The 22,838-nt window shown below is 45.6% G+C and overlaps 1 protein-coding gene across 3 annotated transcripts in view; it reads left to right on the top strand.

Moving 5' to 3' along the window:
• Positions 1-22,395, top strand: part of KCNJ16 (potassium inwardly rectifying channel subfamily J member 16) — a 61,941-nt gene extending 39,546 nt beyond the window's left edge. For all 3 annotated transcript variants that reach the window (XM_043450151.1, XM_043450074.1, XM_043450226.1), the window contains one exon: positions 20,746-22,395. In XM_043450151.1, the coding sequence (XP_043306086.1) occupies positions 20,845-22,107 (1,263 nt within the window). In that variant the 5' untranslated portion in view covers positions 20,746-20,844 and the 3' untranslated portion in view covers positions 22,108-22,395. The remainder of the gene's footprint in view (positions 1-20,745) is intronic.
• Positions 22,396-22,838: the final 443 nt, after the last annotated feature.

Below are 22,838 nucleotides of genomic sequence, written 5' to 3' on the forward strand. Positions count from 1 at the left end.
ACTTTTAATCGTCTTAGTCTGTCTTTCACCATTGTTCATTTCATAAAGCTGTTAATTTCATGAAGTGCTATTTACTAGTTAGCGAAAAACACCATAAAAACCTTTAAATCTTTGTATAAGAAGAAGCGTTCAGAGTTGCCTAGTTCAACTTGCTAATAAATTCAGGAAATTCTTCTATATATATATATATTCTTCAACTGGTCATCCATTTTTTGAATCAGTAGCCTTGCTCTTCACCAGATTGTTGGAGATTCTAAAACGGGTGGTGACTGCAGCCATGCAATTAAAGGATGCTTGCTCCTTGGAACAAAAAGCTATGACAAACCTTGACAACAAATTAAAAATTAGAGATAGCACTTCACTGACAAAAGTCTGTATAGTCAAAGCTATGGCTTTCCCAGTAGTCATGTACAAATGTAAGAGTTGGACCATAAAGAAGGCTGAGTACCAAAGAACTGATGCTTTCAAACTGTGGTGTGGAGAAGACTCCTGAGAGTCCCTTGGACTGCAAGGAGATCAAACTAGTCAATCCTAAAGGAAACCAGTGCTGAATATTCATTGGAAGGACTGATGCTGAAGCTGAAGCTCTAATACTTTGACCACCTGATGGGGAAAACCAACTCACTGGAAAAGACCCTGATGTTGGGAAAGATTGATGGCAGGAGGAGGACGACAGAGGATGAGATGGTTGGATGGCATCACTGACTCAATGGACATGAATGTGAGCAAACTTCGGGAGACAGTGAAGGACAGGGAAACCTGGCCTGCTGCAGCCCACGGGTTCACAAAGAGTTGGACATGACTTACTTAGCAACTGAACAACAACAAAGTGTTTTTGAATCCACAAGTGAATATCTCCTGCTTCTTCCATTCTTTTCCTGGGTCTCCTGTACCAATTCTTCACTACCTTCATGACTTCTCCTGAAAAGCAAAACATCCAGAATTGAACATTAGACTTCAGTGATGGAGTCTCTCCAGTTCAACAAACTTTTGTTACTTTTGCGGAGAGTTCTGTGTGGATGAAAACCTATTCTTGTTGACTCTTGACCTCGATTTTCTGGGAAAGATTTTTCAGTTTGTTGGCCACTCCTCCCTTCCTCTCTGTTCCTCTTTGCTGACCTCCTGAGCTTGGGGATGGATCAGCTTTCAGTGGAATCATCTGCCTAGATTTCCCTGCTGTGAATGTTCCCAGTGCCTGGGGCTTAGGGGACTGGACCCCACACGCACGCCCATCAGCTGCTTGTTCTGAGACGGGTCAATCCCGACTGCACCTGAGTGGCTCAGAAACAATGTCCTAAAGAACTCAGCCAAGTATCCAGTGCTGCTCTGAACAAGTTACCCAGTCCTAGTGACTGGGCCTCCTCTTGTTTTTTTTTTTTTTTTGCTGAGATCAAATCCAAAGAACCACCTTCACCCTGCTTCTTCTGCCAACAGCTCCTTTCCTCATTAAAGCTTAGAACTTTATCTCTGGAAGGAGCTGACTTTCTTATGGGCCTTTTCCCCTCAGCATTGGCTTTCTTTTTGACTCCAGATAAATCTACCAAACTAGTTAAGCTTTAATTGCTTATCGCTTGCATGCTAAGTCATTTTAGTCCATAGGTTGCAACTCTGCTAACCTATGGGCTGTAAGCCTGCCAAGATCTTGCCATGGGACTCTCCAGGCAAGAATACTGGAGTGGGTTGCCATGCCCTCCTCCAGGGGATCTTCCTGACCAAGGAATCAAACCCGAGTCTCCTGCATTGCAGGCAGATTCTTTACCACTGAGCCACCAGGGAAGCCCTTCTTTATCCCTTGCAAACTATTATATATAGAATGGATAAACAAGGTCCTACTCTATCGCACAGGTGGTGGTGGTTTAGTTGCTAAATCGTGTCTGACTCTTGCGACTCGTGGACTGTAGCCCGCCAGGCTCCTCTGCCCATGGGATTATCCAGGCAAGAATACTGGAGTGGATTGCCATTTCCTTCTCCAGGGGATCTTCCTGACCTAGGAATCGCCTCCTGCATTGCAGGCAAATTCTTTACCGACTGAGCTATGAAGGAAGCCCAGGTAACTACATTCAATATACATGATAATTATACATAATAGGAAAGAATATGAAAAAAAATATGTATATATACCCCAATCTCCCAATTTATGCCTCCCCTATACACGCTACTATATGTAAAATGATAGCTTTAAAGACCTACTGTACAGCACAGGAGCCTACGAATTACTCTGTAATGACCTATATGGGAAAAGACTCTAGAGAAGAGTGGATACACGTGTATGTATAACTGGTTCACTTTGCTGACAGCAGAAATTAATACATTATAAATCAACTGTACTCCAATAAAATAAATGCTAGAAAATTCTTCATCCTCAAAATGGGGATGGTCTTAATACCTAGTTCACAGGCTTTGGAAGGAAACTAAACAAATTCACAGATGTAAAGTGCGGGCACTTAAGAAGTGTTTCTGTTCACGCTGGGGATGGTACACAACCCTTGCCCACCCTGAGCCTGGTGCCCCATCCTGAAGCCCAGCTCCACACACAGGCTCGGCTGCTTTTATCCTTACCTGTTTGATGTGAGCGATCACCTTCCTTGGTGTCTGCCTGCTGCCCACACTCACCTCTCTTTATAAAACATGTATTGCTTGTATTAATCTATTTTCGGCTGTTCTGGGTCTTCGCTGCCCCATGGACTTCCCTGTAACTGCAGGGAGTGGGGGCTGCTCCCCAGGTGCAGCACCGGCTTATCTATGCCCTGGGTTCTCTCGTTTCGCAGCTCAGTCTCCAGGGCGCGTGGCTGCAGTTGTTGCGGCATGCGGGCTTAGGTGTGATGCGGGATGTGGGATCCTCCCGGACCAGGGATCGAATCGTGACCGCTGCGATGGCAGGCGGATTCTTGTCCACTGGACCACCAGGGAAGTCCAGCCTCTCCTGAACTGCGCTGCCCTGTATTTCCCTTTCCTTGTCGGCCTCTCACTACGTGGCTAAGAAGCAAACACAGAAACCCTCCGAGTCCTCCCCCCCCACTCTCCTCCGTCAGCTCCGCTGAATCCCCGTTCGTCCACAGTCGCTGGGGGGGCCTCCCTCCAAACACAGCCAGTGTCCCACTCCAGTGGACAATCCAAAATCCTTGGCCTCTGGGGTCTGGCCATCCTATTGGCTCTCAGTCCACACACATTAGATGTGGTACCTAGAAAGGCATCACCGTCTTCTCCCTAAATATATGCTCCCAGCCATGGAGCTGACCCTCCGAGCTCCCCAGGCCCACCGGCTGCAGCCGTGAGCATAGCCAGCCGTATTCCACCACCAGCTGCTGCATCAGGCTTAATGATGACCTCTGAGGCTGCAAGGCTCAGAACATGCAGTCCTCCATGCACAGGGCCGTAATGTGAACCTCTGCAGTGGAAGAAGGCACTCCTTCCCCTCTAAAAAAATCTGGACTGGAACATAGTACATTCTTCCCCCAGGGGCACTTCTTTTGCAGTGAAGATGGAAATGTGATTTCTGTCCTCCCACGCTTAGATTGCTTTGTATTGTTTTATGAGATGGGCAGTCAGGTGTGGCCATGAGTCTCAGGGAAAAATCAAATGCGTTATGGACTTGAAGGTCCTTGAGGTCCACGGTGCATGCGGCGTGCAGCGCAGACTACGTGGGGAGGACAGGAGGGGGCGGGGGGAGGCAGGAGAAAGCAATGAGGTCAAGGGTAGGTCATGGCCAGCTTCTGTCCGGGTGTGCGGGGGGGAAAGGCCAGATGGCTTTGTAGTGGCGAGTTCAAATGACTTAGGAGAACTTTGGGTGATAAGGGTGGTTCCAACTTGCTTCATGCCTGGCCCTGGGATGAGAAGGCAGAGGATAGTACCTCCGGAGGTTTGTAGCCACCTAGAGGAGACGTGGTCCTGGGTGCGTTAGTTTGTGTATCAGAGTTGTGCTCCCGGCTGAGTTCTTTTTCTCTCTTTTAAGAATAGTCTATTCCTTCCTGGTGGCTCAGTGGTAAAGACTCCATCTGCCCATGTAGGAGACACGGGTTTGATCCCCGGTCTGGGAAGATCCCACGTGGTGTAGAGCAGTTAAGCCCGGGAGCCACAGTTATTGAGCCTGTACTCTGGAGCCTGGGAGCCGCACCGCCTGAAGTCCGTGTGCCCTAGAGCCCGTACTTTGCCACAAGAGAAGCCTCCACAGTGAGAAGCGCATGCATCACCACAAGGAGGAGCCTCTACCTGCCGCAACTAGAGAGAAGCTTGCCCTGTGCAGCACCGAAGACCCACACTTAAAAAGAAAAAAAAAAGAGTCATGCTTCTGGTTGCAGAAGGAACTGATGCCAAAACAAGCTTGTGTTCTTTGGATCCGAGCAGTAGGAAGCTTTATCCTTGCCCCTTTCCTCAGGATGCTCTGTGACATCACCCACACGGGATTGCTTTTCCCTTTGTGTTCAAACACTTTGGCTCAATTCCAAAGGGCGTCCAGTGGCAACGGGTCTTCCCTCCAACCCACCCGCGGGCCCTGTCATCTCACCAGTGGAAAGGTTCTTCTCCGTGAAAAGGCATCGGCCTGTCTGCTCTCACGGGTGGCATTACCCCACCCCCACCCCAGCGCTGGGCCTCCTCTGGCCTCCTCCCTTGCTGGCCCTCATTAGATTCTGCATGGTTTGGTCAGGTGGTTTGCTGGTTGGCCGTCTCTGAGGCTTGTGTGCACATCAAGGGCTGATCTTATCAGTGGAGTGGCTAGACATAGCTCAGGAAAGCACAAAAACAACCTCAGATGCTCAAATATTTTCCCACAACCTGCGTGTTTACAGTTACAGGAATAGCATCGTCATTGTTGTTCAGTGGCTCAGTCGTGTCTGACTCTTTGCGACCCCATGGACTGCAGCACACCAGGCTTGGCTATCTCCCAGAGCTTACTCAAACTCATGTCCATTGAGTCGGTGATGCCATCCAACCATCTCATCCTCTGTCACCTGCTTCTCCTCCTGCTTTCCATCTTTTCCAGCATTAGGGTCTTTTCCAATGAGTATCAGGTGGCCAAAGTATTGGACTTTCAGCTTGAGCATCAGTTCTTACAATGAATATTCAGGGTTGATTTCCTTTAGGACTGACTGGTTTGATCTCCTGGCTGTCCAAGGGACTTTGAGAAGTCTTCTCCAGCACCACAATTTGAAAGCATTAGTTCTTCAGCACTCAGCTTTCTTTATGATCAACTCTCACATCCATACATGACTACTGGAAAAACCATAGCTCTGACTATGCAGACCTCTGTTGGAAAAATGGTGTCTTGGCTTTTTAATAGGAATAGCACACTTAATTCTAGGAAACCTGCTTCAAGTATTGTATACAAACGGTATGTGCACCCAAGATGATGATGTTCACTCTCATGCACCATCTAGAAACTATCTTTGGAGACCTGGGCTGCAATCCTTTCTTTCACTTTTCACCTCTATGATAGGTAGTGAACAATTCCATTTCTCTACCATTTAGTTTGTTAATTTGCAAACCAAAAGAAGGTATAACAAAACAGGGGTTTGGGGCTTGCTCTTAGGACTATGAAAGAGTGCCACAGAACTGAGGACCCTCGAGAAGAGACCCAGCAGGACAGAGCAGCCTGTGTCACCGGCATGGAGCCTGGGAGCACCTGGAAGGACTTGATGAGCATTGCATGTTGCCTGTGGGTGGGACCTCCCAGGATGCATCACTCAACTGCCTGGCCATCATCTATTAGAGGGCTGAGATTTTGCTTTGTGCTGTTCGATTGAACTGACAGTAAAGTCTGCTAGTGGAAACGGACCAGGACTTTATGCCCACACATCCTGATGTGTTGCTTCATGACAACGAATGTTCTTAGATTCAGATGACAAGAATAGAGGTCATGCATGGCCCTGCAGGGGACAGGAGGTGGACACCAGTTTGGCTTGATGGCACAGACATAGATATTGGGTCTCAGCCCTGGGACCCAGAACCCAAGAAGCAAATGGCAGCCCTTGGTTGGTGGTGCTGGGGAGTGGATTTCACAAGATTGTGGTGCCGTGTAGCCAAATCCAAATGATTAAGAGAGCAAATATCCCCTCAACCTATTACGTCTCCTCTCTTGAATGTCTGTGGGTGTGGAAGCTGGCATGAGTATATTCACAAGCTGTTGAATGTACTCATGTCTTTGAGGGCAGGCTTCTGATTTTTTTCAAGGGTATCCAGTTTGTTTTTCTACGGGAAATTTGCATGAGGTTTGGGAGTTTAAATTGTCAATGATATTTACATTTCTCAGTTAAAAAACCAATAGTTCTTCCCCTGGTCCTAGATTCTATGAAGGGAAAACAGTTATTTTAGTTCATAGCATATTCTTTCTGTTAAGATTTTAAACTTCTGCAGTACCGCCAAGGCTCATCAATTGAATGAATTTTTCAGAAATGTTATCTCCCTTACATGGGTGCAAGCTGGCATTTTGATTAAGTCGAAGCCAAAAGTTATTTTATTACCAGAGAAAAGATGCCTCTTCGTTACCTCCTCTAGTCAGCCTCACATGAAAGGCAGCTACAGTTACAATAGTTATGAATGATTTTTAATAAAATCAGTAGCTAAAAATTGAGGAATTTTCAAAACATATTGGAAATCTCTCTCCACGTCACTGTGCTGTGTATGTTCTTGGCTAAGGATGAATTTTGATTTGGATGTGGGGATTCTGTCTATTTGTTCAAGCCTAGCACCTCTTGAATTTCCATAGGCAGATTATTTGCTGGATGAATTAGCCCAAGGAATTAAAAATAAAAATTCATAAACCACCTTTTGCTCAACTACCCAGAATGTTCCCCTTGATTACATCCTGCCTCTCTGATAGCTTGGATTCAGGGAACAGAAAGTTGTTTTACGAGCCAGCGATATACAGAAATGGGGCACGCTTTTCAGAGCCTGTGATTTATTCCAAGCCAAATGCAAATCGATTTCTCACTTCTTTCCTCCTATGGTTTATCTATGCCACCATCTTTCTTCGTTTGCCTAGAAAATCAAGTATTAAGTACAAAAGTTGAACCCTGGGGAGGTGCCTTTTGTGCCTTAAATGCTGGGAGAGGTCTCAAACCTAAACACCTTTCTTTTGGATCTACAACGTGATGCCACCTTCATATTATGAACTCTAGTTGTGGCATGCGGGTCCAGTTGCACTTCGGCACGTGGAATCATCGTTCCCTGAACAGGAATCAAACCCACGTCCCCTGCCTTCCAAGGCAGGCTCTTAACCAGTAGATCAATAGAGAAGGCCCTCAGGGGGCTGTCTTGACAGAGCTTGTGGGGTGTCCTTGGCAAGACTGATGTCAGCTCCAGGGCAGTAATCACCCTCGTAATTCTTGGGAATGGTCCTCACAGTGCCTCACATGTAGTTAAAGGTTGATTGAATTGAAGAATATGCAGAGGCTATTTCCATGACCTTCCAGCTCCTTACAGGCATTGCTAGGATAGAGCCTTTTACAGTGCAGGTGAAAGACTTACTTTACATCTTACCTGGAGATTTAAGGGGAAAGTGCACCCATCTGCTTTAGACTCAACTCCCCAGTGTTCAACTCAGTGAATATTCCAGCCCAAGAAATGCTGGGAACATATCACTTCTTCTTCTTCTTCTTTTGGAGTATAGTTGTCTTGGGACTTCCCATGTGGCACTAGTGGTAAAGAGTCCACCTGCCAGTGCAGGAGACAAAGGAGACCCGAGTACAATCTCTGGGTAGGGAAGATCCCTTGGAGTAGGAAATGGCAGCCCACTTCAGGATTCCTGCCTGGAGGATCCCGGGGACAGAGGAGCCCGGTGGGCTACAATCCATAGGGTTGCGGAGTCAGACATGACTGAAGCAGCTTGACATGCATAGTTGCTTTACAATGAGGCAAACAGCCATGTGTATACATAGATCTGCTCCCTTCTGGGTCTCCCTCCCACCTACCCCCAGCCCACCCATCTAGGTTACCGAATCAAAGATGGAGAGATGACACCATGTTCTTGGCTTGGAAGAATCAATATAGTGAAAATGACTATACTATTCAAAGCAATCTACAGATTCAATGTTATCCCTATCAATTTACCAATGGCATTTTTCATAGAATTAGAACAAAAACATGTACAATTTGTATGGAAATGCAAAAGATCCCAAATAGCCAAGGCAACCTTGAGAAAGAAAAAACAAAAACGGAGCTGGAGGAACCACTTCTCTTTTTAGGCTAAGTATTGCTAACCTCTGGTGGCTCAGATGGTTAAGAATCTGCCTGTAATGCAGGAGACCCAGGTTTGATCCCTGGGTAGGAAAGAGTCCCACTTATACCCTTCAGAGAAGGACAGGGCTACCCACTCCAGTATTCTTGCCTGGAGAAATTCATGGACAGAGGTGCCTGATGGACTACAGTCCACAGGGTTTGCAGAGAGTTGGACACAACTGAGTGATTAACATAACATTGCTAACCTGGGTCACCCCTGTTTGTATAGGCATTCACAGATAATGAAATCTAACTTTCCAACTTAGGTAGGGTGATTTCTTCTTCTTCTGTAGCACTCTAGTGGAAACTGATGTACAATCAGTGGAGAAGCAGAGGAAATGAAATACATGGAAACTCACGAGTCTATCAAACACACTAACTTCTGCCAGCTGCCTAAATCTTCTGTTTTCTGTAGTGAGTGGCAATGCTTTTTTGCCAAGTGCCCTTGAAAAGGCTCAGGCTAATAGAAAGCCAATCTCATGTGACAGGCAGCACACAGCTTAGGGTATTGTCTCAGTGGCCTGTCTATCCAAATCTTCCTAGGGAAATCAATTGTCTTTTATTTGAAGACTGTCTCCAACTGACTGTACCCACAAAGGAAAACGGGAACTGAAATAATAGCCAATCACAGTTGCTTTGCTTTCCTCCCCAGTAAAGATGTCATGAGTTTTCATTTTGACAGCTTAGAACAGACACTCAATCATTTAAAGGTCAAAGATGTAGTAGATACTATCCAAGGATTTCCTGGTCTATGAGCAAGTGACATTTTTGGGTTTAATGATACCCAGAAGATTGAATAGATTAATAAACAGGCTCTCTGTAATTGCCAAACAATGAGATAATTTGCAGGTGATTCTCACAAAAATGGGAATATAACCACAGAGAGATAAGACTTGGTTTCTGGTTGGAATTCCATGCATACCAAGCTTGGAGGAGGTCAAACATGATAGCACACACACTTCCCATAACATCTGTTTCCTTTGGAATGGGCAGTTAGGGTCTACCAGTGCAGCTCCCAAATCAGACTACATGGGAGCTATCCTAGGTTGGTCATAGATGACCTGGCATTTAGGAAGCAACATGAGTGTCTAGTAGGAAATGGGTTCTATTCTGAGTGATAGTTGTGGTTCTTCTGGGCTCCTCCGGCATAGCTCCTTGAAGGTTATGGGCATGCTGAGTCACTTCAGTCATGTCCGACTCTGTGACCCTAGGGACTGCAGTTTGCCAGGCTCTTCTGTCCATGGGACCCCCTAGTGGGTTGCTATTTGCTACTCCAGGGGATCTTCCCGACTCAGGGATCGAACTCACGTCTCTTTCGTCTCCTATGTTGGCAGGTGAGTTCTTTACCATTGAGCTACCTGGGTAGCCTTGAAAGTTTTATCAAGGCAATTATGTGCTAGGAGGGAACTTTTAAACAAGCATGGAAGTTGACAATCTAATCATTCTTAGAAAAAGTAAAATGGCAGGTAACTCTCAGTCTCTCACTCTTTTTTATTAATTTGACTGGAGTATAGCTGATTTTCAAAGCTGTGTTTCAGGTGTATGGCAGAGTGATTCAGTTATATATATACATGCATTCATTCTTTTTCAGATTCTTTCCTATATCAGTTATTGCAGTATATATAGTAGTGTTCCCTGTGCTATACTGTGGTTTGCACTGGTTATCTATTTTATCTATAGTGGTGTATGTATGTTAATCCCAAACTGCTAATCTATCCCTACACCCACCCCACATTTTCCCTTTGGGGACCATATGTTTGTTTTTGAAATCTGTAAGTCTGTTTCTATTTTGTAAATAATTTCATTTAAATCCCTTTTAATTAGATTCCACATATAAGCGATGCCATATGATCTCTGTCTGACTTACTTCAGTTAGTTATGATCATCTCTAGGTCCATGCTTCACTCTCTCTCTCTCCTCATTTGGATCGATACTTGGACTGTAGCCATAGCTACGAGCACTGCAGTTAACTCCTCATTAAATGCCAGGGACTGTGAAAGCAGGTTTGGGGACATAGCTCATTTACTCCTCCTAGCAACCTGTGAGCTGCTGCTTTTCGGGCCCCGGAGATCTGCAGGTGTAACAGGCTTCCCTAGAATCTCAGAAGCAGGTGGTTAATAGACTATACTTAAAAAGACACACGTCTCCATCTCTGCTTTGGAAATGGGTTCATCTCTACCATTTTTCGATTAAAAGAGTCCACATATATGCATTGATGGATGATGTTTGTTTTTCTCTAATGGAATTGATGTATATACAATACTACATATATAATAGGTAACTTGAGAACCTACCATATAGCTCAGGAGACTCTACTCAGTGCTCTGTAGTGACCTAAAATGGAAGGAAATCCAAAAAAGAGGGGATATGTGTATACATATAGCTGATTCCCTTTGCTGTAGGGTAGGAACTGAGATAGCATTGTAAGCACCTACACCCCAGTAAACACTGGGGCACAGAAGCAAGCAAAGCGGCGGCACTCATACTCTGCTGCTCGCAGGGGTATCTAAGGAGATTTTAGGTTTCTGAAGATGAGTTACGAAGAACTGGCTAGGGCCAGCTCATTAGGCCCATCAACAAGGAGATCAAACCAGTCAACCAATCCTGAAGGAAATCAATCCTGGAAGGACTGATGCTGAAGCTGAAGCTCCGGTACTTTGGCCACCTGATGCAAAGAGCCAACTTGTTGGAAAAAGACTCTGATGCTGGGAAAGACTGAAGGCAGAAGACAAGAGGGAGGCAGAGGGTGAGATGGTTAGATGTGGACATAAATTTGAGCAATCTCCGAGAGATAGTGGAGAACAGAGGAGCCTGCTCGCTGTAGTCCACGGGCTTGCAAAGAGTCAGGCAGGGCTTAGCGACTGAACCACAGCATCATAAATCTCTAATTGCCTTCTTCAAATTCATCTGTCTCAAAAGATCATTTCCTTGTGTCTTAAAGATCCATTGACATAGATCTTAAAGCAGTCAAGTTGGAAAATGGCACAATTTTTAACATTTTCTTTCCAAAGCGATTGCAAATATTAGGATAAAAGAAAGATCCTTAAAACTGACTTGAGTGTGCTGGCCAAGAAGTGCAGGCATCAGCAGTTTAATAGGTTTTGGAAAGGGGAAGGGAGACAAGGCGGCGCTGAGGGACAAGAGCCACTTTAGGTGCCTGTTGAACTTGAACTATATACTCTGCTGCATGTAGCCCTGATCTGTGGCCATCTGCTTTCATGATTTCTCCAGCAGCCAAACCTGACCCAACTCTCTCTTCCCCCACTTCCTTGTTTTAAATGAGATCTGGTTTTACTTAGATGAATTAAATGTCACTATATTTGTTTCTGTGAATTGTTCCAGCAAAAGTTACAGCATCAGTGTCTGACTTTGAATGTCCGTAAGACTGTCAGCCTCTCTGGGCTATTTATAGTTGCCTTTTAAAAGTTCTAATACATGCTTTTAGACAGCGATTGGTTTCCTTTCCCTTTAAGGGGCCTCAGAATCGGGATGCTTTAAAGTACCAGCTGAAAATACCTGTTTATTCTTTTTTTTTTTTTGCAGAAGGAATGCATGTTCATTGTAAAATTTTAGAAAATGTTGATAGACAAATTAGAAGAAAAAAGGGGAGAAAAAGTATATCATACCAGAGAGGGTCACAATCCTTAGTTTGTTTATATCATTCTGTCTTTTCTCCATGTTTAAATGTATTTAAACTTAAAAAAAATTATATTGTACAAGATGTTTTATAGTCCTCTTTCATTTTTTTCCACCAAACAATATGTTTTCTATTTTTTCTGTCATGCTTCTACTCTATCACATTTAATGGCTACATTAAAAGTAATGAGTAATGATACAATTGTACCATTACCTATGAAACAAGCCCACATTTATTAGATGGTAAGCCATATCTACAATCTGCTACTACAAAGAGCCCTAAAAATTAGCCACCTCTCTCTGCTCATTCATGATGGTTTCTTCAGGATAAACTGTTACAAGTGGAATTGCTAGATCTGAAACTGTACCAAATTCACACACTGTTGTCACATGCAGCCAACTCACTTCCAGAAATAGTTCAAATTATATATATATATATATATATGTGTGTATATACACACACACACACACACACACATATATATACATACATATGCACACATACACACACACACATACACATATATGTGGGCTTCCCCCTGCAGGAGGGCATGGCAACCGCTCCAGTATTCTTGCCTGAAGAATCCCATGGACAGAGGAGCCTGGTGGGCTGCAGTCCGTGGGGTCCTAAAGAGTTGGGCATGACTGAAGTGATTGACCACACATGCACACATATGCGCGCATGTGTGTGTGTGTGTATGTATATATATATATGTATGTATGTATATATACATTCTGTGGTTAATTTGTTAAGTCATGTCTAACTGTTTTGCCATCCCATGAACTGTAGCCCACCAGGCTCCTCTGTCCATGGGATTCTCCAGGCAAGAATACTAGAGTGGGTTGCCATTTCCTTCTCCAGGGGAGCTTCCCGACCCGGGGGTTGAACACACATCTCCTGTGTGTCCTGCATTACTAGGTGGATTCTTTACCGCTGCACTACCTGGGAAACCCCTATATTTTATCTTTGAAATAAAAATATAATAGCATGCATTTGCATTAGGAGAACCACATTTCTAATCATTCAATCATCTTTTTAATAAGTTCTATTAAACACTTTTTACTGCCAGACTTTTTTTTTTTTTTTTTTCTGATCTCCATATGCCCGTCCTTTAACTTCACTGCTGGAGGACTGTATTGTGGAGCTTGGACCGTACCCCGCGGTAACAGGAGAAGGGTTGTTTACATTTCAGGATAATCACACTGGATGAAAGAGACAAGAGACGAAGGCCATTGTGGAGACCAGGTGAACCCATGTTCTTTCCTGATCAGGGAAGCTTGAATTCAGCGACAAAATAACACAGATGGGTTCCTGCGGTGGTAGGTTCTTATGAGAACCAGGTCTTAAAGCCATCCAAGAACCAAGGGCAGCGCAGCCAGCCTACAGCTAGCAACAGTGAGCGCCGTAACAAGGAGCATGACGCAAGCAGACAAACAGGGCAACAGGGCCTGTGCTGAGAGCCTCGGTACCCACGGCAGGAGCCGATCTCTCCTGGCTGAGGAGCATCTCTCAGCTCCAGTGCCAGCTCCTGGACCCAACCTGCTCTGCTCCCCTTGGGAAACGGCGCTCCCCTTGGCCTCCAGCCACCCTGCAGATCCCTCATTCACCTTGCTCTCTCTGTGGTATTTACTCCACACTCCGTGATCGTCTCCTTTTATTATTTATCAATGCCCAACTCGCAAATGCAAAGGTGGGTGCATGCATACTTGCTAAGTGGCTTCAGTCACGCCTGACTCTTTGCGGCCTCATGGACCATAGCCCACCAGGCTCCTCTGTTTATGGCATTCTCCAGGCAAGAATAGTGGAGTGGGTTGCCATTCCCTCCTCCAGGGGATCTTCCTGACCCAGGGATTGAACCCCAGTCTCTTGTGTCTCTTGCGTCGCAGGCAGGTTCTGTACTGCTTGTGCCTCCCGGGAAGCACCACAAAGGTGGCTCGTTCATTCTTGAAGGTGCGTAGGTCAAACACACAGCAGAAGCTCAATTTTTAAAAAAATTAATTCAAAAAAAATGCAAAATAAGAAAAAAAAAATCACAAATTTTCCACTGGAGTTTTGGAGACCACTGGGGAAAGGCTTTCCTTACACAACGAGGGGAAATTGAACTGTGGTCTCTCAAAGAGACATTAAGATGTCACGATATCCATGAGAATCTGGATCCAACTCAAGGTAAAATAAACTCTAAGCCACAAGGGCTGACACCTAACCGAGATGGGATGGCAGGCTTATTTTCAAGATGAGAACAGTAAACACCTTCAGAGCCGGCTCAGTAATGCAGGTACATAGCATTTAAAACAGAAGACAGCATGATAAGCTGTTGGAGAATTATTTTGTTAACATTGCTGAGCTTGTCAGTCTTGTTTCCTTTAGGTTGCTTCCTCAGAGCAAATAGCAATAAAATTCTTAAACTGAGCTGGAAGTATATGTACCGTGTATATAGGGTGTGTGTGTGTGTGTTTGTGTGTGTGTGTGTGTGTGTGTGTAGAACAAGGTCTAGGGAATTTTCTATTTGGTAGTAGTTGTGAACTGATGCTTTTGAACTGTGGTGTGGGAGAAGACTCTTGAGAGTCCCTTGGACTACAAGGAGATCCAATCAGTCCATCCTAAAGGAGATCAGTCCTGGGTGTTCATGGGAAGGACTGATGCTGAAGCTGAAACTCCAATACTTTGGCCACCTGATGCAAAGAGCTGACTCATTAAAGAAGACACTGATGCTGGGAAAGATTGAAGGTGGGAGGAGAAGGGGACGACAGAGGATGAGACAACAGAGGTTGCGTGGCATCACTGACTCAATGGGCATGAGTTTGAGCAGGCTCTGGGAGTTGCAGATGGGCAGGGGAGCCTGGTGGGCTGCAGCTTGTGGGGTCACAGAGTCTGATACGACTGAGCGACTGAGCTGAGCTGAATAGTTGTGAAAGTGACACAGCCCCTAGGGTTTTGGGGAAGCGGTGGAAGGACAGACAAGTGGCCCAGGTGGCTTCACCGCGGGAAGCAGTGGTGACAACCACAGCTCTGGGGGCCATGCACTGTCTGTGTCTGTTCTTGTTTAGTCACTAAGTCATGTCTTTCCAACTCCACAGACTGCAGCCCACCAGGCTCCTCTGTCCATGGCATTCTCCAGGCAAGAATGCTGGGTTGGGTTGCCTTTTCCTCCTCCAGGGGATCTTCCCAACTCAGGGATGGAACCCAAGTCTCCTGCACTGCAGGCAGATTCTCTACCATCTGAGCCATGAGGGAAGCCCAAAGGAAAAGAGGGCTGCAAAAAGGACCTCCAGATAAAGCTAATAGCAATACCACTAGGGTTGGGTTTTTGCATCGTTCCAACATCTCCCTTCTCAGCTTCTCCTTAAGTTCGCTGATAACATATTATAACATATGTTATAATACATATGCATTTTATAGTTAATATATATATTATAATATATTTAACATATATGTTATCAGTGAACTTAAGGAGACGCTGAGTATGAAACCCCTCTATTCAATGTAAAACTTTGTAAATTGATTCAGAAAGGGAAGCTGTAAGATCATATCTGGGAAGAGGTAAAATCCATGGTTACTGAGAAGTTGGACCAGGGTTGGAGAGGTAGGGGTAGGAGGGGAAAGGGAACAGAGACGGAATAGAAGCTCGATGTGTAGCCATGGCTACTCCGGGGGGTGTGAGAACAGCTGAGAAGGGAACATGAGATGTTATGGATTTGTCAGCAAGGGAGACAGGGGTAGGTGGAGAAGGACGAGCTGCATCTTGCACGGAGTGGGTGAAGCAGATGTTCAGTGACTGAGCATCAGGCCCACCTAAGAGCATCTCAGTGTCTTACTGACGATTCCAGGCAAGGTCAGGCTCGGGCTTAATTCCAAGACAAGAAGTTGTGGGACAGGTTTTGTGCAAAATAGCTTGTTTGGGTCCTCTCCTAACTCATTAGCATCCCTCTTTCTTGCCTCTTTACCAACCAGAACCCACCCACATGCCCCTGGATCACACCTCTCCCGAGCTCCCTCTCCCCTCCTCCCCCCCTCACCCCACAGACTCCTGCCAAGCACATCCTCAAACACCATGACCTGCAAGGAGAATTCAGGTCACCCTCTCTAATCTCTGCCCTGTCAACTCTCACGTTTCCACTAAAATTTACCCTATCTAACAGTTTTGCCAGGAAAGTAACTTGATTCTGGATGACTTCATGAAAGTCATTTACACTGGAAAGAAAGCACTTGTTCATCTCAAAGGCCACAGATGTGAATAAGTGAGTGTTATTGAAGATGTTTTAGACTTTTATTGGTGCTGCCTCTCCAATTATACAGAGATGATTACTATTGCTATTCATATATTTATATTAAGCAGAGGCTAGTGACCAGATCAAATTTTATTACGAAGGTGACAGAGGATTGTAAAGTCTTAGCCACTGTGTTATACCCTCAATGTGCTAATGAGAAGCTTAGGCCTGAAGAACTATTTACAGAGTATTCTGCTTGGTAAACGACTTGAGTGTGAGAGTATATAGCAAAATGGCAGATCTGTTTCAAAACTGGTGAGTCTGACTGAGGCGTTTTTGTGCATTGAGAATAGGAGACAGATAGGCAGGCTGCTCCTCTGTTTTGCTGAAAAATATTCCCTGTCATTTCTATGTGCATGCTCCGATGCTCAGTCGTGTCCGACTCTTTGTGACCCCACGGACTGTATAGCCCGCCAGGCTCCTCTCTCCAGAGGATTTCCCAGGCAAGAATACCGGAGTGGGTTGCCATTTCCTCCTCCAGGGGATCTTCCTGACCCAGGGATCGAACCCCCATCTCCCGTGCCTGGGCAGGTGGGTTCTTTACCACTGAGCCGCCTTCTGTACCCATGTACTTTACTGGTAAGGGTTTCTCCCTGAATTCACACAAAGATCTGAAAACCTGGGGCCTAACAGCAGATGTCACTGGGCAGAGCAGATCAAGGGACGCTTTTTAATGTCTTTACTTCGCACACTGAGCAAGGTTGGTGAAAAGTCGTCATGAGGACTGGCTCTCCTCACCCTTCTAACTCTCTTTCTCTCACCTATGTGTCAGCAGTTCCCTCCTAAGTTTCTTTGAAAGTTGTGATGAACTAGGATGCTGTTTTCAGGAAGATCCACCCTCCTCACTGTGTGTTGCTTCCTACTCAAGTCACGTCTGTAAAAGAACTCCACGTCAGGACAAAGTCCATATAACATTGAAGATCCTTTCCTATCTCTCTCATTAATCGCCAGGCAAGATAGCTTGAAACTGGTGTAGAAAAGGGGACCTTAGATCTAGCATTTGTTTTTGAACTTTATAGCCCACCATTTTGTAATTTCAGTGATCAAATTTCCATTTTGTTAAAAAAAAAAGGAGTTTTGCAGGGAATGAAATAGCCACCATTAGTTTTAGGAGACCAAGGAATAAAGCATGCAAAAGGAAATATAGAATCAGGAACACTGAAGATAGTTTTGCACGAGTGGTTTGTTGCTCCGTCGTGGCCAACTTATTGCGACCCCACAGGTTGTGGTCCCCCAGGCTGTTCTCTTCAGGGGGTTTTCCAGGCATGAATACCGGAGTGGGCTGCTATTTCCTCCTCCCGACCCAGGGATCGGACCCAAGTCTCCTGTGTCTCCTGCATTGGCAGGGGGACCTTTATCACTAGCACCACCTGGGAAGCCCTGAAAATAGTTTTTCATGATGGAATTGATGGTGGCAAGATGATTTTGAAAGCATTCAGGTAATTTTAAAGCCCAGTTTTAATTCTGAGGAAAACAAATGTTAACTATAGAAATGTCCAGTCAATCAGCAAGCCTTATCTTCTGTTCTTTATCCATAAACTATTAGAAAAATGCTCAAGTTAACACAACACATGAAACAAGAGACTAAAAAAAAAAAAAAAACACCTACATTGTTTCTACCCATTTTGACAACAGGGCCTTTGTAAGCATCTTAGCTCATGGTGTAAGGCTAAAAAATGGTTAACACTAAATAAATCAGTTTCACTGTCATCTATCATTTAGCTTAAAGGACATTGCCTTTTAGGAAATGCATCATTTACATGGTGGGAAAATTGAAGGATAGATGAATAAATTGTACACATTTAAACAGAATCTGAACACTTTTTTCTGGACAAGCTGAAATGTATGATCAGGATAATAAACCACAGCAGAGGACCTGATGGTTTCAGGAACAGAATTCTCACAGCTGTTAACTTGTATCCTTGACATTGTTACATTATGCAGAAATAATTTTCCCACAGATTCACATTTGCTCACTTGTAGCTTGTATTAATTGAAACTTCATTCACCAATTAGCATACTGTGGAAGGTATTTTTAAAAAGGGCTTGTTTATAACAGTTGTTGGCGCTACTGAAACTCTGAGCGATGCCAAGCAAATGCCATTTCAAAGAAAAACCTCTCTTTTTCCTTTTGGCAGCAGGAAACAGCAGAGTGTCTCACAGCAGCTCTTGATTTATGACTCCCACGATGGGTGCAGCTCCCTTGAAGGAACTGGGTTAGAAGGAAACATGGATGAAGAGAACAGCCCTATCTCTGAATTGGCTTCTTAATTTGCAGTCCTGTGGGCCTCTGATGAGACTTGCATTCTCATGCCTCCAGTGATCAGATGAGGGAGGAGACACTGACCACCTTGAATAGCTTCCTGTTTGTAATGTGTCCATCCGAGGCACATCAGTCAAACCCACAAAGAATCCTGCATCCTGTGGGCAACATTTGTGGAAATAGTTGTTTTTTTTTTAAGTGTATTTTTAATTGGAGGATAATTGCTTTGCAATACTGTGCTGGTTTCAGCCGTATCTCAGCATGAATCGCCCGTAGGTACACACGTGTGCCCTCCCTCCTCAACGCCCCTCCCAGCTCCCACCCCTTCCCACCCTCTAGGGCGTCACAGGGCATGGGGATATTTTGCCTTCAACATTTCAGGATGGGTTTGCTCAGCCGTGGGCCACATCCTGAAAGTATGCAGTTGTCTCCCCAAAATGTAGTTGAAGAGCTGAACAAAGACACGTGACTAATCAAGGCAGATCTGAAGGCTGGTGGGTGAGGCAGCCGGAGGCAGCCGGACGGACAGGGAGAACTTGGACATGCCTCCCAGGACATCTTGGCTGTAGGCAGAGTGTCCATCCTCACAATGGGCCACCAGACAAAGTGCTTATTGTAAAGTGGGCCTGGTCCCTGGAGAAGAGGAAAAATGATTCCTGTTGACTTTGGGGGTGGGGGGTGGATTAACTCATTCCTCCCTTTCATCATGGGAAGGCACTGGATAAATATTTGATGATTAATTTCTTTGGTTGGTTTCAAGGTGGACGTGTCTCAATGTCTGGAATAATATTTATTCCTGTGAAATTTTCTAGGCAGCCAAGCAACAGGGTCCTCTAGTACAACGTCTCCCCTCTCCTCCACTCTCCCCCACCTGGCAGGTAGATGGTGCAGAAAACAGGTTCTAGTAACTACTGAACCATTAGCACTGGGCCCCCATGACTTGGCTTTTTTGGCAGAGGAGTAACTAAAGACCACTCAGTATTGAATTATTTAAACTTACTTTGAGTTGAGCTGGAAAACCATTGACCTATACCGAAGATGCTGAAAGCAATAATAACTGTATGTATTAATTATCAATATAACTTGATCTTTAAAGATTGAATGGATTTGGAGGGAGGAAAACGACTTTGCCCAGGCAGGGCTGTGAAAACCTTAGGCACACAGTGAAGAGCTGGGGGAGAGGGTCCAACTGCAGCACGCTCCCTTTAAGAGGGAAGCAAGATGAGCGGCCTTGGCAAATCTTCGGCTTCTATTCAGAGAGAAAGAGAAGAGCTTCCAGTGTCAGAGAAAAAAAGGAAAGAAAGAAGAAAAAAAAAAGTATGGATGTTTTGAAACAAAGACAGGAGCAATTTTATACTTTATTGAAAGCTTACCTGGGAGTGGTTTTAACTCCTCCAGGGTAAAGAAAGATTTTTTTTTCCCTCTCAAAACTAAAGGAGGAGCTAGGGTAAAGTTGAGTCTGGAACAGCATCCTTGTCAGTTCTGTTCTGCTCTGTCCTGGGAACTACACAAGGAAGAAATACCTCTGTGGAAGAGAGAGGAGGCTGCAGATACAGAAGACAAGGGACCATCTATGATACAACCTGTATGTAAGTTACACTGTACCAGTAAGGTAGAAACCCCCTCTTTTCTTGTTAATTTTTATTGGAGAATAGTTGCTTTACAACGTTGCTAGCTAGTTTCTGGTGTGAAGGGGAATGCATGAGTCACAGGTGAACATATCCCCCTGCCTTTTGGCTTCCATCCCCCTCAGGCCACCACAGTGCATTAGGCAGAGTTCCCTGTGCTGTATGGATGTGATCATTAGCTATCTATTTTATAATATTTTATATACCATATCAGTTGCATATATGTGTCAACCCCAATCTCCCAGTTCCTCCCTGCTCACCACCCTTCCGAACATAAAAACTCTTATTTGCTTCCTTTTTCTAAGGAAAACCATCTGACTTAAACAGAAAGCCTCTAAGATGGCTAGACAAATACATGAATTCTGTTTTGCCTTTTTACATTATAGATTGTTTTGTTTTCTAAATGTCCTCAGGCAGAAGAGTCTACAAAATGAAGACAATTTTTTTTTTTTTTAACGTTGGGTCAGAAGAGGCCGTGAGGCCTCATTTGGGATAATCACAGTGTTTACTGAAGCCTTATGCATATATAAAAATGTTATTTTCTCTAATTGCATAGTTTGCTCCTGTAATGACTGAGTTGGATTCTAAACTGAAATGAGTGATCAATACTTAAGGTCTCTGCCGTTCAGATGAAGTCTGAGCTGTTTCAGACGGCATCAAATTGCTTCGAATTGGGCCAATTGCTCTAAACGAGATTGAAAGCTAAAGAAGCGTGTGGAATTTTCTGTTTTTCAGGTTTGAAGTGAAAAAAACCCAAACTCGCAAAGAGCAGCGCTCCTCGGACCCTTGCTTCCCCAGCAGTCACCCGGACATACCCCAAGGGCGCCGGCGAGCATGAGCTACTACGGCGGCAGCTACCCCATCGTGAGCGTGGACCCCAGGTGCCCGGGCCACGGCCCGGAGCGCCTCCTGGCCGAGAAGCGCAGAGCGAGGCGGCGCCTGCTGCACAAAGACGGCAGCTGCAATGTGTACTTCAAGCACATTTTCGGGGAGTGGGGCAGCTACGTGGTGGACATCTTCACCACCCTCGTGGACATCAAGTGGCGCCACATGTTCGTGATCTTCTCGCTGTCCTACGTCCTCTCCTGGCTGGCCTTCGGCTCGGTCTTCTGGCTCATAGCCTTCCACCACGGCGACCTGCAGGACGAGGGCCCGGGTGCCACGCCCTGCGTGGACAACGTCCACTCCTTCACGGCGGCCTTCCTCTTCTCCCTGGAGACCCAGACCACCATCGGCTACGGCCACCGCTGCGTCACCGAGGAGTGCCCGGTGGCCGTGCTGACCGTCATCCTGCAGTCCATCCTGAGCTGCGTCATCAACACCTTCATCATCGGGGCGGCCCTGGCCAAGATGGCCACCGCCCGGAAGAGGGCGCAGACCATCCGGTTCAGCTACTTCGCGCTGGTGGGCATGAGGGACGGCAAGCTCTGCCTCATGTGGCGCATCGGCGACTTCCGCCCCAACCATGTGGTGGAGGGCACGGTCCGCGCGCAGCTGCTGCGCTACGCGGAGGACGGCGAGGGGCGCATGACCATGGCCTTCAAGGACCTGAGGCTGCTCAACGACCAGATCATCCTCGTCACCCCGGTGACCGTCGTGCACGAGATCGACCGCGACAGCCCCCTCTACGCGCTCGACCGGAAGGCCGTGGCCAGGGATAACTTTGAGATCCTGGTGACGTTCATCTACACCGGGGACTCCACCGGGACGTCCCACCAGTCCCGGAGCTCCTACGTGCCCCGCGAGATCCTCTGGGGCCACAGGTTCCACGACGTCTTGGAAGTGAAGAGGAAGTACTACAAGGTGAACTGCCTGCAGTTCGAAGGCAGCGTGGAGGTCTACGCCCCCTTCTGCAGCGCCAAGCAGCTCGACTGGAAAGACCAGCAGCTCCACAGCGTGGAAAAGGCCCCGCCCGTGCGAGGGTCTGCCCCGCCCGACGCCAAGGTCAGAAGAAGGTCGTTCAGTGCCGTGGCCATTGTCAGCAGCTCGGAAAACCCAGAGGAGACCACCCCCTCCGCCCCTGAGGAGTGTAAGGAAGCACCCTACCAGAAGGCCCTGCTGACCTTAAATAGGATTTCCGTAGAATCCCAAATGTAGTCCTGAATCCTAACTGTGAGGGCTGCCTACCACGCAGTGGTTCTTACTCTCTAGCCAATCACCGTAAGGCAACTGGTTATAAACAGAGCTTTTGAAGAATGTGACACCTGTCTTTGATGGTGATGAGAGATAAATAGAGCAGGTTAAATAATAAAAGATATCTAAACATTGCATTGTATACAATTGCTTAATTTTTTTTTTTTTTTTGGCTAGCAACTGTTATATTAGGGAGGCTATCAAGAAGCCTAATTGATTAATTTAAATTTCATCTCTTTTAATTATTCCATACACTTGTATTATCTGTTGGAAGTATAATATTTCAGTAGTAAGGAACAAAGATAGGATACGAGAACAAATAATAATAGAGAGTAGAAAGGAAAATAGCATGAATGATAAAATTTTAAACATATCCAAATTGACAGTGTAATGAGCTACCTATAAAAACCTTATGTCTTACAATCAAGATGTGCAAGGAATGCATTCAGTAACTTGTGATGTTGAGCTGTTTCACTGTGAACTCACCCGACCCGTTTGAGTCACCGTGTTCCCCCCTCCGAGGGTCTTGGTATCAGATGGCAGAGAATGTATCTGTAAGAAGTAGTCCTATCACCAAGTTCTGACAGAGCCTCTGTGCCACTGACCAGGGGATGATCAAAAATGACTAGAAGTTACTTTTTCTCTCATCCATAAGGCAGAAGAAAAGTTGGCATTACTTTTCAGAGAGAGATTTC

This window comes from Cervus canadensis, chromosome 1, assembly GCF_019320065.1.
Source record: "Cervus canadensis isolate Bull #8, Minnesota chromosome 1, ASM1932006v1, whole genome shotgun sequence".
Lineage (NCBI taxonomy): Eukaryota > Metazoa > Chordata > Mammalia > Artiodactyla > Cervidae > Cervus > Cervus canadensis.